At 45.8% G+C, this 17,912-nt stretch overlaps 2 protein-coding genes across 3 annotated transcripts in view; both read right to left on the minus strand.

The window, feature by feature from the left end:
• Window positions 1-11,298, minus strand: part of LOC131266827 (Krueppel-like factor 7) — a 247,477-nt gene extending 236,179 nt beyond the window's left edge. Inside the window, exons 1-2 of one of the 2 annotated variants that reach the window (XM_058269483.1) lie at window positions 11,171-11,298; window positions 3,882-5,692 (exon numbers count right to left, since the gene is read on the minus strand). In XM_058269483.1, coding sequence (XP_058125466.1) covers window positions 3,882-3,983 — 102 coding nt within the window. In that variant the 5' untranslated portion in view covers window positions 3,984-5,692; window positions 11,171-11,298. Of the gene's footprint in view, window positions 1-3,881; window positions 5,693-6,670; window positions 6,729-11,170 lie in introns of those variants that run through there. The other variant, XM_058269484.1, reaches the window with a different exon arrangement.
• A 5,073-nt stretch (window positions 11,299-16,371) lies between these two features.
• Window positions 16,372-17,372, minus strand: LOC131264911 (serine protease easter-like). Its single transcript, XM_058267175.1, has 2 exons — window positions 17,047-17,372; window positions 16,372-16,972 (listed from the first exon to the last, which is right to left on the minus strand). Exons 1-2 carry the CDS (start codon window positions 17,370-17,372, stop codon window positions 16,372-16,374), a joined length of 927 nt encoding a protein of 308 aa, XP_058123158.1.
• Between the last annotated feature and the right edge of the window lie 540 nt (window positions 17,373-17,912).

The following is a 17,912-nucleotide window of genomic DNA, read 5'->3' on the forward strand; positions in this document are numbered from 1 at the left end:
AGAACGCGTTGCTCCGGGAAACCGACAGCACGGCTGGCCAGCCAAAGTAAACCAAATGAAGTGACCGGATCAGGATCATAACTGCCGGGCAGCAACTGCCCACCCCCCAAAACCGACCGGCACCCGGCACAAGTAGAAGCAACACCACGGCTGACCTCCAGAGCACGAAAGCTCGTGCAAGTCGTCGTCGTCGTCGCCATCGCGGTGGGTTTTTCCTTCTGCTTGTGAGTGGCCATATTTTTTCGACGCCCCCTTTCCACCTACCGTTCCACCCAGCCATGCGCCGGGGGAAAACACGGCCACTGTTTACTGCGTAGCGCGTTTTTTCTTTGCCAAAGATTTTCTGTTTTTTCACCCCGCCCGATTTTCCTTTCCGTGGCTCAAGTTTAAGCCCACCTTGACAGCAGGCGCGAGGGACGAGGGAGGGTGTGGAAAAAAGCCCCGGCAAAATATTGGCCAACAGAGCACACGGCCGCCGGAAAACTACCGAGGAGTACGAAGAAGAAGAAGAAGCAAACAGCCTGGGCACACAAACAACCCACCCACCCCCCGTCGTGCCTCGCCCGGAAGGTGGAAAAAGCAAGTACCGACCCAGGGCGCTTTGGGCGACCGGTACGGATTTTTCTTTAAGGTTGCCAAGGTTGTCGGGACTCGAATTGGCCCCTTTGCCGTACCGGTCGTCGGTTTTCCGTACAAGTGTGTGAGGGGCGGAAAATCGGAGGGAAAAAATCCAAACCACACGCTTTTCCGCACGGCGAGGTGCGTGACAAAACCCGATGATGCAAAGCGGCAACGCGGAGGACCCCGGTGGAAAAGTAAACAGCAAAAGAGCGGAACCCCACGGAAAATATTAAGGCAATAAAATATTTTCCTTAAAATAGACTGCTACTGCATGTCGGCGCCGCGCAGAGGCAGGAAAACTGTCCAGGCCAGCAGGAGAAGAACGGAACGGAGCAAGAGAGAGCGAGAGAGCAAGTGTAGAGTGGTGGAAAAATATTACCAACGAAACGTGCGCGAGGGAAAACCTTAACGAGCACCGAAAAGGAACAAAGCGGTAGCAGAAACTCATGGAAAATGCGAGCGCGAAAAGCGTGGATTTTCCACCATCGTAGACGGCTGGGGAGGCGGGTCGCTTGCGGAACCTTATTCAAGGGACCGGAAAATGCGAAACACCGTCGGCGGGGAGGACGAAGGAAATTTCGTTTGTATGCGACGCGTGTATATCCCTGCTAGATTTGATCGTATCAACATCAACCAACCTTCGGACGGTCTCGGAGGGGGGCAAGCGAGTGAAGGGAAATCCAATGTAGATCCCTCCCCCACGAGCGTCCTTTCCCGAGCCGTGAATTTCCAACGTACGAACGAGGCTTCTTCGCGTTCGAAACGATATTAGCTTCGAAAAAGGCGCTCGAGGTTTTCCGAGTCCCGTATAGAGTTCCTTTCCGGGGAGGGCAGAGCGTAGAAAACCACCCCGGAGCGAGTGGTGGTAGAGGGGGGAAAACTTCCAGCCAAAGCAAAGAACCGAAGACACGGTCTCGGTAAACAGCGCTTTTCTATCGCGGCTGGCACAAGGAACGCATTTCCACGTGGCCAACGTCTCCGATGCCGGCGGATGGAACGAGGGAAGGAAAAATCCCAAAACCAGCAAAAGGAACTCTTTGCTTGCCCCGGGGGCCAGGAGGCAAGGCAAGGGGTAGCAAGCCGGACCGGGTCTGGTTGCGAAGCGGACGGAAAATTATGGCTTGTTTAAGGAGTTTTCTTCCGCGTTCAGGCTGGAGCTCTTAAACCAAACCGCCAGCCAGCCCGTCGCCGACGTCCTTTCCCCTTCTCCCCGCCTTGCAGACGGAGCTCACACACTGGTACAATTTTGCTACCATGGAAACGTCTTTAATTTTCCTACCATCACACACTCCATCTTGCGTTTTCCACCCCGCGAAATCAAGGGATTCGGAAAGAACGATTTTCTTTTCTTTTTTTGTACACATAACGTCGATGATGCTTCTGAAGCTGACGATGTTGGTGATGATGGTGATGCTGTTCCGCTCTCTGACCGACTTCCGGTTGCTGTTTTTCGTCCGCTTTTTTTTTTCTCCCCAGCAAGAAGACGAAGGAACTCCGGCCAACGATGGAAAGCCCACACTTGGGAAAAGTGCGAAACCGTGAAGATGGCGTAACGCGCTTTTCCGGCATCCATCCCTCCCCCTCCTCGCCGAAGGATCCCATTTGCTCACGTAAGTTTGCCCGACAACCCCCCCCCCCCCCCCCCCCCGCCTCCCTGGTCTGGTCCATCCGAAAACCGTTTTCGTCTTCGCTAATGTCGCAGTGGAAGAGGGAAGGCAAAAAAACCGGCAAGAAAAAATGGGGGAACACGGAGGAAGGGAAAAAAGGTACGACGTCGGCGGGAAGAATCCATTCTTTCCGGAACCATGTTCCGCAACACTAATGCGCTTTCGGACAGGTGCCTTTACGTGCACGTCATTAGGCTCAGTATGGTGCCGGAAGTTGCCGTTCCGTGCCGACTTCCGTTCTCGTACGCGATATGAGGGAAAACCGCTTCCGAGACCAAAGGAAGAAGTAGAAAGCAGAAGGTAATATCACTTCCACGGATAGTGGTGGTGATGGTGAAAGGAACAGATAACCGGTCAATCTGGGCGAAAACACTCGGACAACGGTTTTCGTCCCAAAATGGAAACGATAAAAAAAATCGAAACGACGTTTACATATCGTTCGCAAACGTTTATCAGTCATCATTGCTTAATGCTGCAAACAGCAAACGCTGCCCTGTGCGTGAGCAATCGGTCCGAATGCCGGCCGAACGATAACAGTGTCCGGGTAGAAAACATTTTTCAAAACCCCAATGATTGCAGTTTGACTCACTTCATCAGACGGCACAATCGTTTGCCATTTTCCCGAACCGTACAATCTTTTTGCATCTTTTCCGCTCCCCCTCTTGGAGCGGCAGCATTTTCCATCGTTAGGCAACATTTTCTCCGCTCGTTATGATTAACTGCTGCCGGGGAAAATTGTTACCATCTCGACCACTCGAAGGGCTTGAGTTTCGAGCGCTTCGGGTTTCGTGTTTCCAAATCCAAACAGAACCTCGGGGTGTGTTGGGGGTATTGAGCCTGGAAAATATCATCTTTTCCAGCAAGAATTTTTTTTTCTTTTTTGGATGGTGAGTGATAAACAACAGATTGGAAACAAGAATCCGGATCTGCTCAAGTGGACCAAGGAAGTGGCAAATACACGTAGTGGGTAGCGCAACCGTAAAGAAACCGGGAATATGTATATTATTTATGATCGGGAAAGTTAGATTGCGTTCACGAAAATTATTTATCACGTTTTCCAATTTCTATGCTGTGTTTGATTGTTTTTAGGAAACATTAATCATTTGTTATGGTTTCATGAGCCAGCTAAAACTGTGTGCTCTGTTTGCCTTACATTTCTTTTCTTTTCTCTTTTAATAAGTGTTGTCATAATTGCTCAGTATGTGTTTTAGTTTTTACTTCACTGTCTAGTAAAAAAAATAACCAAGAGATTAAACTTTGACTTTGGTCAAATTTGGTTGTAAATTAAGCGACAGTTGACCTAACCCGTTCAATGCAATCAGTCATAGTTTAAATGTGCCAGAACGTAAACAATTTGCTTTGGTAAGCCAACTTTATAATCACTAAACAATAAATAGCCCGCAAACGAAGTCTTAGGTTCAGTGACTCACTAACGCTCTGATAACGGTTTGTGCGTTAGTAGCTTGCTTTCAGATGCTCATGCCACCGTTGATAAGTAAAGTTACAAGAAAGAAGCGGAAAAGTCAATGCGTTCCGCTGCCAAACAAAACGTTCGCTGAAAGTGGTAAGGAATGATAATCGACTTGCACGTACCTGTTGCCACTGATCCTCGATGGAAGACTCGGACGAGAAGCATCCGGTTTCGTGGATGATCTGCAGCTCCCGGAAGATACTTCCACTCGGCAGTATATCCATCGTCGGAGGGTCAAGAGGGTCGGTCCTTGCAGCAACCGGAACCGGAATCAGCAACAGCAACCACAACAAAAAGCACCTCTACACGCGGGTATCCTCACTCACACGATTCGTGAAAGCACTGAAAGGGCAGAATATGATTCTCCTTTCTCTCTCTCACTCCCTTCCTTCTTTTCTCTAGACTTTCTTTGCCCTCTTTTTCTTTTTTCCAAACGCTGTCGAACTCTGGGCTACACTCACTCGTTTCCACTCGCGGGGGGAAAAGCGCGAAACACTTGTGCGGAAAAATCAACCGAAACGACCACAGACACACGGTAACCGGTACAACACAGGCACACACCGCACCCCTCCACTCGCCTCGCGGAGTGGTCACGCGGGAAAAGCGAACTCGAGAACTCGGCGGAAAACTGCTCGATGATGATTAATAATGGAATCGAACGCAAACGAGCTGCATTCCGGGAGGCCGAGCATCCGGCAGGGGGCCACTTTCAACGGTTTTCCACTTGGGGAGGATTTTTTTTTTTACTCTTTTTGAGGAACTTTTCCCTTCCGCTTTGCGCGCAGCCCGGGCGAACTCACTTAACACGGTTTCTGATTTTTCCCTCCGTCCGCGAAGAAACTTTTCGCACCAATGCCGAGGTTCTCAGTTGTAACCGATCGATTGTGTTGTATGTGTGTGTTGCGGAAAATGGTTGCTCCGTTTTTATTTTCCGCCGACTACACCAACAGATCGGAAAAGCGTATGTGCCGATGTTTTCTTTGCCAAACCAAATTTTCGATCTGTAGATTATCGATTGAGCACACACTTTTTTTTTCCTCAATATTTATCACACTTTCTGCTGCAACTTTTGCCTGTTTCCTTCTGCACGAGTATGCGTAAACGGTTTGCTCGATCACTTTGAGCTAACTTTTTCGTCTCCCAAAGCCCTTATCGTGAACGAAAAACTTCCAACACTTGAAACTTTACACAGAATCAAACGCAACGCGTCGCTATTTCTATTTTAATTCTGACACATGTTTTGCATCACTAAAGGATAACCATGGTACACTCATTTTTCGCGATACATTTTCACGCCAATATGCTGCTGCATTTGTGCACGCACCAATATGACGACATCACCGTCACAGGAAACGGTTTTGTTTAACTTATTTTTCCACATAAAAACACACTGCCCACACGGTCGGTGCCAGATTTGCTGAGAACATTGGTTTCTTTTTCGTTTCGTTTTCGCAACATGCAACTTTTTTCTCTCGGGATTTGTATTGTGTTCACACTCTTATCAACGCACCCCGTGATGCTGTTCCAATCAGCTGTGATTTATTTTCGTACACCATTTGTTTCTCCGTTGATTGCGTTCACAGGAAAGCGCAAGCCTTGGCTTATCAATTCATCGTAGCCATGGAACTTTTCACTTTGCGCTCACTTTTATCGGAAACCGCTCGAAATCTGGACACGGGACTTGTGCAAAACAGCGCATCGGCCGGCCACACAACACTTCGGCTCACTTCCTCGGGGATGGAATTTTCCACACCACAGCACAGGCTGGGGAAATCGTCGTTCTCTGGTTTGCTTGTAGAACTTTGGTTTAGTTGATAATCATTTCTCCGATTGACGAGTTTTGTTTTGTTTCACGGTACACAGGAAAAACGTTTGGTAAACGGTGGGGAGTGGTAACGTTCTCTATTTTCTTTCAGCAAACTTCCACGTGAACCTGCGAGGGAGAAATACGAGGATAAGGAAAATAATTAGTCGAAATTGAAACCGAAAACCGCTTACGGTAAAGGAAATCAAGTTCCTTATGGATATTTTCTTCTCGCCAAGAAAAAAAACAATCTCTGCTGTAGAACGATCTTTAAAACCCGAGTTGGGATATCGGAAGCCACATCAACATTTGACAGCTCACCCGCACACCATGAACAATGGAGGCAATCCACTGCATTTGTTAGTGGGAGGAATAAACCTAACCAAACAAAACAAAAAAAAGTGGAGCCACAAGAGACAAAACAACCGGCTCGAAATCACCCGGTCACGCACCCTCGAGAGATTCGATCTTCAAAAATAAAAGAAGAAGCGATTTAATAAAACGATTTTCCAGTCGGGACGAGCGCGAAACACCCCTCCGATATCCGTGATGTGGATGATCTATTTCGGGAATTGTTGCCGTCTAGAGTGGAATGGAAAAAAATGGTAATAATAAGGCACAGAAAAAAAACCCTCCTCCTCACGAACCGTGCGTGCAAATGGCGGAAATGATTATTTATCTAAATGCATCACCACGCAGCGGGGTGTGTTTGTGTGTGCCTGTGTTTCTATGTGTTAGGATAGGGCAAGAAGAATGCCATCACAATCGAGGTTCCACTCCAAGCTGCCTCCTCCATTCTACCAACATCTCCTCAATCCACTTCCAACGAAGAATCTTTTCACCCTTTTCACACTCCAACACACGCTGCCTTCCCGAGGTTATGGTCAACATCCCGATCCGGTTCTACGGCCGTACCATAGACCGTTCTATACGGTGAAAGAGAAAGTGATCTTGACCCTCTCCCAAGCGAGCCAGGGAGGGTCGGTTGCCATCCCACGAGGGATGGACCAAGCACCAACGCAATGTTTTTTTTTTTATCGGTCGTCCGAGGGGAAGGGAAACCGCTCGTCCGGAATGCATTCTTTTATCAATTGGATTGATATGTACTCACTAAATGCACAATGGGTCCGGCGCGATTTGACGCCCAAAGGGACGGATTGGTCGCTGTATCGCGCGTAGACTCGCAGAAGCGAACGGGAAATCGATGGGACAAACAAGCGAACGACGCTCGAAAAAACATCACACGCCCGCACGAACCGGCATCCGTACGATCACTGACTCGCGCGCTGACATCACGCTCACGCTGGAACCCCTCATTCTGGTTTGTGTTGTTGTTTTTCCTCCCTTTTTCCCCGTTCCGTGACCGCTCGGCCCGGCGCGGTCCAAACCGCGCGGCTTTCTATCGCAAACAAACGCGCTACACTTGTTTCGACAGACTCGCGTGGAACACCAATACCAGCGCGATGCTCAATACCGGCTTGTATGCGCGGCTTAACAATAGGAGAAAGCCGGGTAAGATGCACCCAAGGCGAGGTAAAATGCACCAGCTTGTGTTTTACCTACAATGACAATGGTTAACCATATCTTTTAGTAATGGAAATGAAAAATTGGAAACAAAATGAAAATTAACAAACAATGTAATTGATGTTTTGCGTTGAGTTGTTGGACTTACTGAATGATGACTAATATCTGTTAAGGTATAAGAATATAAATGATGTAATGCAGTTGAGCAGGCATTTTTCAACAACTCAAAAAATCATCACGCTGTTTTTTTTTGTGTTTTTGTATAGATTTTGATCTAGAACCGTAGAGAAAAATATATGTTACAAAAAATATTTGATTTTTTTTTATTAAATGATGATCAATTTGCACATGCATTGTTTGTGATTGTAATCAGCAATAAGTTGTTGATAATAAGCTAAACTTTGGTTCAATTGCATAGATTAGTTTCAATTGTACATAATAAAAGTACGAACAAAAATATGAAACAAACCCAGAAGAACGTCTTTTCCAAGGAGGTGCACTCGAAACAAACGTACGACAAAAAACTGTCCGAGCCAGGCTCGTCCTAAAGCAGTACAAATTCCATTGGCTCGCCCGAGTCGGGCTCATGCAAAACTGTGCAGGGGTTACAACAATTTTGGTTTGAGAAAAAAATAGCATCCATAGTTAAGCGTACTAGGCTTCAACTGATACACTATGAGGCACAAATGCATCATTAAAAGCAAGAGTTTATTCTGCCATGACAACTCATGCATTATTTATTTGTTTATGACATTTACTGGCGATATGTTGCCAGCTTGATTCTAATAGAGGCATTTTGGATCCTATTCTGATAGTCGAACCGAGTATCGCTATCACTGTCGAGTAAAGTTGAAAATATTATCTCAGAAGACATTACCTTCATCAGATTTAATTTGGAATTCCTTTGCATTTTCGTTTATCTGAATATGATTTATTTTTTATTTCATTCATCTTACTATGAAATTACAAAAACAAACATATTGAACAAATTTATCACACCCACCTTGATGGTTTGGAATACGAAATCGAGCACAGTGATACTCGACTTGACTATGGGAATAGAACCCTATTTTTGCATTTCATACATCCATAGCATAATAAACACGAATCTCTACAACGTTTGCTGCTAGAATTATATAGTTAAAAAGGTGGAAACGATGTTGTACAAAGTGGATTGAAAAACATTTCGAGTGCAAAATGCCTCACGTTACCCTACCAGCGCAAGCGAATGCGTCATCGCTATGCAGTTATCGTGCGCGGCTTCGAGGAACGCGGTTCCCCCGCCCTCTCTTCTCTACCTTCGCCACACGCTAAGCAGGCGAAAAGGATATACTTCCAGCGAGCGCGCGAAAGAGCGAGAGGCAGAAAAAACATAAAATCAGCTAAACAAACTGGTCAGAATTGACTTTAAATGATGCTTGCCGTGAAACTGTGTGCGCTTCGCGCCAGATCGCGATCGTGTTGTCGCGCATGTGGTGGAACAATCACGCACACATGCATGCAGAGGGACAGCACAAGAAAGATCTTATGCGACAGCATACGCATAGACCGCGTCCGATCAACAGCCGCGCGATGAAAGTGATAACCGACACGGGGCAGTTAAAAATTTAATCGAATGACTCACGGTATTTAACGAAATAAGAAAAACACACACACACACATACAAATTAACGAGAAAAAGCATATTCGGAAATTGACCCGGAATGATGTTGTTATTTTTTTTCCAAGTCTTACTGGTTCTATTTACCACCCCGCGGGGTAAAACGGTCGAGGAATTAATGGCCTTTGATTTCCTTTTGGCTGTGACGGCGTAAAGATAAGATAGTAAAACATATTGGATGCCGCGTTGAACCGCGCGTTTCGATTGTTTGATGGCCTCAGAATCGTCGCGAAAGTAATGGATGTTTAATTTCTCGACCGAATGCACAGCTCAAATTAAACACTTAAAGCCATTTTTTCAAAGACTTCAAAGCAAAAAGTCACATAAAATGAATTTCCCTATGACGCAGCATGCCGTGAGTTTTTTTTTCCCAAATTCCGCCAATGGCGTTGTGCATTTGGGAAAGCAGCAGTTCAAAAGAAATCCATTGTTTCCAGCACCCCAAGGGTCAGAGGGCTTGTGAGCTGCACGGTGGGCATTCCATCCCCCAAAACCGTGGGGAACGGGAACAAGTGCCATCGAGAGAGTGGAAAGGATTGTAAAAAAGCATGACCTTTTCCAAAACATAAAATCAAAAACATAACAAAACAAAGGAAAAAAACGGACAACGGAGGAAGGTAGAAGGAGAGACAGCGTGGCTTTGTTGCTTCCCTTTGGAGGGGAAGGGCTCCCGAGCGGTTACGGTTGAGTTGTGGTGCAAGGAATCTCCGGAAGTAGGGAAAAAGGGCCTTTTATGGTGCGATGCTTAGGGTCGAAACGCTGGTCGGCAGCAGGAGCATAAGCGCGCACGATGCATGCCGTGTGACCCACTGGCACTCGATGCTGGCCCACCGGGGGTCAACGAGCCCGGCCGAACCACTGCTGCGGGTGACGTAGCATAATTGCTAGACATTATTATTTGTCGCGACGACGCTGGGCTGGCCATCGGGAAAAAAGGGCCCTCGAGGTAGCGGCCCGACACCTCGTCCATTATCGTAGCACCCACGCACGCACACAACGGAGGGACACCCGGGGAGGGGGGAGAAACACAAACACAAACGTCCACCACGCCGATCGAGATCGAGGAACCTCTCTCTCTCTCGAGGAGGAGGAGGGTCGGGGCCATATGTATTTATACGAGTCAGCAGCTAAGCACACCGGAGAAGGTTGATGTGATTTGACTTTTTAATTAGTTTATCGCGCCGCGTCCCGTCAGGGTCTTAGAACGATCGGTTGCGAAGTTGCTGGGGGTGAATGCGGAAAAAGCACCCCTCGAGGGGTGCAGGAAATGAACCTCTCCGTGCAGGGGCTCGATCACGTCCCCTATATCGACGTTACGTTTCATCGCATCCGTTACGCGGAGTACATCTTGAAGATGGAATTGAAACAAAAAGAGAGGAGAAAATATAAAGCCATCATCCAGACAAGAGTGCAAGTGCACTAAAGGCTGGCTTTGTCAAAGCAATCGGGTAGAATGTCGATGCGCGTTCGATGTCGGAACAAGAGCTCGCACCAGAAAAATAAAAACAGACGCAAACGGCAGCATAAGTTCTCACAGCATGTGCATGACATCATGATAGCCTAGCATTCTGGAACTCGATCTTCAACGAACGAACACACCGAAAGCGTCGGTAGCGTTCATCATTTTGAAAACCCCGCGCGAGGTCGTAACTCTTCCACTCAAGCGAAGCGAACACGGTTGCATTTATGGCCGGTCCGGAATCTTTCCGCTTTGTTTCTTGAAATTTTTCTTTCCAAAATATGTTTTTACGAGTTTCGGCTCACCCAAGGGGCATGCAAGCGAGTTAAGGTTACGCTGCGCCAGATCGTGTTATGGGAAGTCACTGTTTCAAGTGGAATCCATCCCTTTTTTTGGATCGATTCTGTTAAAATTATATTATATGGGTAAAACTGTGGATGATTTTGAAAAATTATCCTTTTTTATTGCAAAAATTTTATTCGAATACCTAAGTTGAGTTCGATAAGTTTTCCTTTTGCCAATTAGATTAGATTTTTTCCTTGTTTTTATGGATGGATTTTGAGTTCGTGGCCGAAGTATTGGAAATCTTTTTTATTTTCAAAACGGGATAAAAAATATCTCTCACAAACAGTTTCGAGCTCATATTTCTACAACCTCGCGTTTTCTTACGCTATATAACACACTGGTATTCATGTGGTTTTGAGATAAACGTATTTGAAGAATGAATCACTTGCTTAAACTTTAATAAAAACGAGTGTTTGCTTGTTTTCCGCCATCTTTTTCATTAGCACAATCAACCACATGTTCAAACTTTTGATCACATCAGGCACACACTTGCGAAAAACTATTCTCCTAGGATCTAAACAGGGAGATCCTTGTTCTACAAATTAAATTTTCCACTACCACTGTTCCGGGAAACCCCGAGGGTTGAATATTCCACCATTCGGACGCAGATAGAACTTACTTCAAAGCGGTTTCGCTGCACAAAGCGGCAGTTTTCACATCAAAACAATCTCTCCTCGACCAGCGCGATGCAGCATTGCCGCTTTTCCGTGGAAATCGACGCTTCCGCTTCCGGCCGGAAGGAAAAACTGTACATTCGGCCACCGGGCCGTAAACCAGTTCCAGCGGGTTTCGCACATACACACATACGCAAAAGCGCGCGTATGGCTAGACCGGGACGCACACCGCACACACACACTGCACACACCGACACACACGCGCGCGCGTACACAGGTCCTGGAGTGTGTCCCTTCGAGAGCCCGGCAGCTTGCCAGGACGCGTAAAGTGCCCGAGATGGCGACGGCGACGTGCAAAAATTCGATCTGCCGGCTTCGAACGTCCACTCGTGTCTGAGCGCGGAGCGAGTGCGACGTCCCCGAGACGCGTGTGCGTTCGCGGCATTCGGGGTTTGTTCGGGCCGCGAGTCCCTGACCGGGGGCGGACGGGGTGGAAATCCCTGCGGTGGAGCCGGGGCGGGCAGACCCGGTGGCAGTCAATGAGCCCGAAAGGATTTTCCTCCCGAACTTGCGACGCGTTTCGGTTCGGCAACCGATTGCTTTTCTCTCTCTCTCTTTCTCTATTTCTCGATCTCGTTGGCGAATTTTCACAATTTTTCCTCTCTCACACTGAGTGTTTCTATCTTTGTTGCTCCAGGAATGATTTTCCATTTTCCTTCGAGCGAAGCTCCACAAACGGAAAACTTGCCAAATCTCTCCATCGAGGAGCAGCACATTTTCCTATGGAACGCTTTTCATTCTCACGGCTCTCTTCATTTCTCAACCAGCTTTCGCCGAAAGGGAGTGAAAGGGACGGTGGCGCGAATGGAGAGAGTTTGCGCGTGCCATTCCCCACTGTCCCCCGTGCCGCGGAAAACCACCCCACGCACCGCAGCATCCGGAAAAGCGATTTGTTTATTTATGAAACGACGACGACGACGAGGACGATAACGACGACCGAGTCGGTCGATTCGCCGACCCGCCGAAGCTTCCGAATACGGCTTGCGATGCTTGCCGGTTTTATTACGGGCCCGCGCTGCCAGGACAACCAGCAGCAAGCCACCCTCCCGGGAAAACCCCATTCCTCCGGGCTTTCCTCTCGGTTTACCGGCTGCATGCCGGGCGTGCGTCGTACGGACGGACGCTTTTTTTTTGTCTTTCTGTTTGCCGTCAAAGCGTCCACTTTCGGAAGCTCCCAAACAACACGGGTGAAGGAAGGGAGAAGGAGGGGTGAAGAGGGTTGGAAAATTATTCTTCCGCCCCCGAAGGCTACCCGACCCGTACCGAGTGTACGGCGAAATGGCGTCCTTTTGCGGCTGACGCTTTGAGAAAATGGACGAACACAACAATCCACACACAATCGGACTCCATTCGAACGTGCACGCACAAACATCGGCACAGGCACGTGGACGTATGGAATGCACATTTCACGTGTGGTGCCGATGGGTGCATCCATTCGGGGAGGAATGCTGCTTCGCCGGTGAATCGGAGGAATTTTACCCTCCCGTGTTTGTAATCCTCACGGCACGCTGCGTACAAGGGTGAGATTTTCGGAAATGTTTCCAGAGAATTCGAGCTTTCCCGCCATCAGGTCCACCGGAAAAATGTGCCTACCAGAATGGGTAAAGCGAAGGTACAGGTACAAAATAACTCCTCGCATTGCATCGCATTACAGTGCAACGAGCACGTTTGGATGTTCGAATTACACAAACGAAAGCTTTGCAATAGTTGGGAGCTTTTTTTTTCAGCAATGAATGCGCCGGGAAATTTAAATTTTCCATCAAAATTATAACATTATCTTGGAAGTATTAATTGCAATCTTTGGGATGGCAGCCTCCGCAGAGCTCACAATGGGATAAGGTTGAAGAATCAAGCGGACACTTTAATTTTTTAAATGTTTTTTCTTAACATTTCAATTGTTTTTCAACCATCACTGCATGCAGCCAAGTGACGCAACAATTTTATGTGATATTTGAAAAAACTATGTCTCTTGTCTTTTAGCGTCTTTTTTATATCCCATTGATATGTACCATAGCTGTGGGTCATGTAATACTGCAAGCTGCGGGCGGTGGTAGCATATTTACTGAAAAGGTTGAATTTCCTAGGTAAAGGTGGGTTTTGAAGTTTTTTTTTGTAATCATTACCAAATTTTTAAAACCTTGTTTTTTCCTTTTTAACCAAAGGCATGTTATTTCAATGCTTGTAGCTGTTTCCTTTACATAACCGAACGTTATCTTGAACCGAACACAGGTGCAACCGGAAAGCCCCATTTATAATATTCCACTCCAAATAGAAAAGTTTGTATGCTTAATCTTAAAAAGTAGAACAACAAGTTGTTTTTTAATTATTCTTCGTAATAAAAATATCATTCAAATGAAATCTCTCTCTTTCTCTGCAAAAACATTGAATGTGATCGAACCTTATCAAAGTCAATTTTGTTTTCTAGTATGTATCACAAAAATTGGTAGTATAATTTGATCGTTTTGTGTAAAATCTTCAATTGATGGCGCAGCATACTCCTCCTCCTTCACGACCGTCCATCTGTGCGTAGCAGAGGTTAGTTCTTCTCAGGTGGATCATAGGGTAAGCTAATTAAGCAGCTGCAACTTTTTACGCATTGTTTTATTTTAAATTTCAATCCTGAAATTATTTCGCCACACAGTTCCGTGACTTTTCAAATGCGTGACGAGTTTAAGAATTTACTTCGAAATAAAAGTAAAAACAGAATATGAAAATGTAAGAATTGTATACCTGAATTATCAGAATTGAGTTTTGATGAAGAGAACGAAACCAATCGTCGCCATCTCGTGATTTTGACTGAAAGCAATTTTATTGAAAAGTAAAAAAAAAATCATTTTTTATTTTCTTGATAGAAAATGATGCCATGCATTTTCTTCGATTGTTTTTGATGATATCGCAAGAAATAAGCAAAATAAAAGAAAAATTCCATTGAATAAAAAATTGAAGTGAATTTTAGTTGAATCTAAATCTTGATTGAAATTTTATTTATTTATTGAGGTATGACGGACGTTGCCGTATTGTTAATGATTGAAACTTTATGACTTTTAAAACTAAACAAATGTATGATGAATACATGTGTACTTCAAATTATAGTTGCTTGGAGCCTCTAGAACGCCTAACCCGCCTATGACTCTTCTGTCCCCGCGCCATAAAATCCCATCGGAGGCTCCATCGATCGGGAGTTGTAGGACACTAGCAGGGAAGATTTAGTCTATACAACACACGGGCAACGTCATCAAAGGATCCCAATAAACCATTTTTCATCCATTTTTTTTAAACCCAAGTAAAATAAGCATGTTGCAGAATGGAAAGTGGATAACTTCTTTTACCATGGTTTCTTATCTTACACAAACCATTACCTGAAGCTGTACGTCCGACGAACTGGTCAATGGACGCCATCGGTTCTCAATCTCCCATCGGGGTTGATTTCATTTGAATTAATAATTAATAGGAACACTTCGCAAAGGAAACTGTTTGAAATAAACGGAAAATTGTGATTGAAAATTCAAAAGTTAAAAACCAAAACGGTGTTTTCTGTACCTTGGGCTATCTGTCTAAACCTTGGGTGAACCGGGCGAACCGGAAAACTTGACCTTAAGACCGTCGTCTAGCGGAAGGTTTTGAAAGCATTATTTCAATATCCCCCTTACTAGAGGGCGCTAGCAGTACAGTATGTCCCATAAAAAAATGCGAAAATTTTCAATGCTTTTTTGGGTAACTTAAAACGTTATTTTTACGGTGGTCATGTGTGTGTGTAATCATCTGGTAGTATACTATGAGAAGATGTAACCAAAGAAGTGATTCTCGAATAATAAAGTTGAGAAAAATGTACGTTAATACATTGTGATTAGTTTACTGCTCGCCCAAATGCCCGTAAAACAAATTGTATCGATCGCGGGATGCCACCTGGCTTCTGTTTACCGTATCCAACGATCACCCCTTGATGGACCACATCCCATGATGCCAGGAAGTGGCCATTCACGGTCCACTCGCACGCCAAAGGGCATCAGATCAATGAGAGGTTGAGTGAGACAAAATCGTAGCAGATCGATTAGGAAATCGGCTAAGGAAGCCGATATTTCAAAATCTACCATGCATCGGTTGATCAAACATGACTTGAAATGTTCGTCCAGAGTCAGAGTAAAGCGTCACCTTGTAACAGACCGAATCAAACAACTACGGCTGGAGTTCTCGACACGTTTGGTGTCAACATCAAAACAAAAGAATACCGTCGTCGTATTCTCTGATGAAAAAATGTCCTTCGTCGATCCCGTGTCTAACACACGTACAGACAGGCTTATAACACCCAAGAAGATTGAGGATGTTCCAAAGACCCTGAAAATCAAGTTTATAACCAAACTTTCGGCCGGAGTCATAGATTTTGAGACCATTTCGCCCAATAGCTTTAAAATGCCATCAGCATTCATCAAAGCTGAATTAAAATTTAATACCGAGGTAATATGAACATTTTGTAGGACCACGTTCTGCCATGGATAAAAGCAAACTTTGGAGCACAAAAACACATCATTTTTCAATAGGTTTCAGCCTCGTGACGTACTTCAAAAAGGACTCAACTATGGCTGAATAAAAACATGGAATTTTGGGCAATTACATTTCACCTCCCACCAGTCCGGACTTGAATCCTTTGGATTAAACAACATGGGCACATGCTCAGGTTAAAGCCTGTGAACGTTCTAGCACCATCGTTGGATCCCTGACAGCTACAATTGCCAAGGCGTGGATCTCGAAAACTGATTCGAGGCGGGCGATCAAGAAAAATGGTATACCAAATTATTAATGTAATCATTTAAGGCTTAAAAAACGATTCCCTTCCTTAAATTACAATTTGTTTGATTATTTTGTTTGAAAAAAATTATTTGAATCTAAGGTACCGATTTTCGCATTTTTTTATGGGACATACTGTAGTCATACGTATTCGGTTCGATGACCTCTGCCTCGTTGAAAATTTGACCTTCAAATTCCCGGTTCGCGCAACCAATCAGTTGCAGCTGAAAATTTGCATTTGCATTTGGAAGATGACGAAATATGTTTTTTCCTATGATTTTCAGAGACATGTATGTTGTCGTATGCTTCAACAGATGCTCCTGTTTTATTTAATCGCTTTTCTTACACTGTCGAATGGCTTCTAGGAGATGAGGATGGTGTTTTTGATCCACTTGGTGGACCCAACAAGGCTCACGAACACCTCGGTGGCGTTCGGTCGGCAGTGCGGTAAGCTGAACATCATCAGTCCGGCCAGGAAGTAGCGGGGCTTCTGGTCGACCACCTTGATGTACTGCAGCGGCGATCCGGCGGCGTAGTTGTGACAGCGGCCCTTCGCGCGACTTTTGTACTGAGCGCAGAGCATATCGTCGGCCGAGGGAAGGTCCAGCTGGAGCGCACTGTACTGGTTTTGGCACTGGGCGGCCGAGGAAATGTTCATCGCGTCCTGCTCGAGCTTCGGGAAGAGCCGTTTGCTCCGCTTCCAGCCGGTCAACGTCACGCCCTCCTCCTTGTATTCGTCCACACTGGGCAGACAGATTGGAAGGACGTTCTCTTTGCCCGTACCGGCTTCGTGCTTGAGTTTGATAAGCGCCAAATCATTGCTGTACAGCGGATTATTCATTTGCGGGTGAGGAAGGACCTTTTCAATGTCGACAGATTGTGATGTGAAACTTTTGGCTGGTACCGATGCGTCCAAGTCCTCCGGCGTATTGATGTTGAATTCACCGACACGTACCGATGTCCTTAAAAAGAAATAAATATATTTAAAAGATTAGTGTATCTAACAAAACATAAAGTGACAGAAGTGAACACTCACAGTTTGTACTTGCTCAACATGCCTGTGGCGCAATGTCCCACAGTCAGCACATAGCGAGGATGTACCAACACTCCGCTGCAGGTAAGAAGCTGCTCAGTGGAATCCTTTCTCGTACGCGTGTACTCTAGAAGCACGTTCCACGGATACTGATTGACCACCGCCTGTTCGATCTCGTTGGTGTAATTATTTTTCCTCACAGCACCACAACTCGACTGCTTGAGAAGGTTCTGCTCGCCGATAATCTTATCACGCTCGTCGATCCAGCCCCTGAACTTCGCTACGTCGGTGTAGAAAGCGGGAAGATCGGGATCACAGGCACTGACCATGCCACTCTCGTGGTCTTTTCGCGGTGAAAAACTGACCAGCCCTTTCAGGAACCATGTAACGCCGTCGTCGGGTTTTACCGAAATGTACAGCCCACCACCACTGTCCCCTTGACACACGGTGGATTTTTCTCCGATACCACATATCTTATTCTCATCCTCCTGCAGGAATCGGTTGGTTTTTGTCAAAAGCTTTGTACACTCATTTCTGGGGAAGACGGTTATGTTTGTATGCTGCAAAAATTCACTGAATTCTTCTCCCTCCGTTTTTCCAAATCCAGCTGCGATTCCAACCGATTTTTTTAGCAACATTTCCAGCAGGCTCGAATCTTTCTCCGGCCATAAGCAAATTGGTAGTATTTTTCCCGTTGAAAAGGCTATCGTTCGATCGGGACGGACCAAGGCAATGTCGTTGATGAATTTTCCTGCGTCATACTTCGGATGGATGATGATTTCGGCAAGATCATAATGACTCACGTTACGATTGGTATCATTGTATAGTTGGATTACTCCGGCTTTGAAAAAATACATATAGGGATGTTT

Source organism: Anopheles coustani, chromosome 2, assembly GCF_943734705.1.
Source record: "Anopheles coustani chromosome 2, idAnoCousDA_361_x.2, whole genome shotgun sequence".
NCBI classification, from domain to species: domain Eukaryota; kingdom Metazoa; phylum Arthropoda; class Insecta; order Diptera; family Culicidae; genus Anopheles; species Anopheles coustani.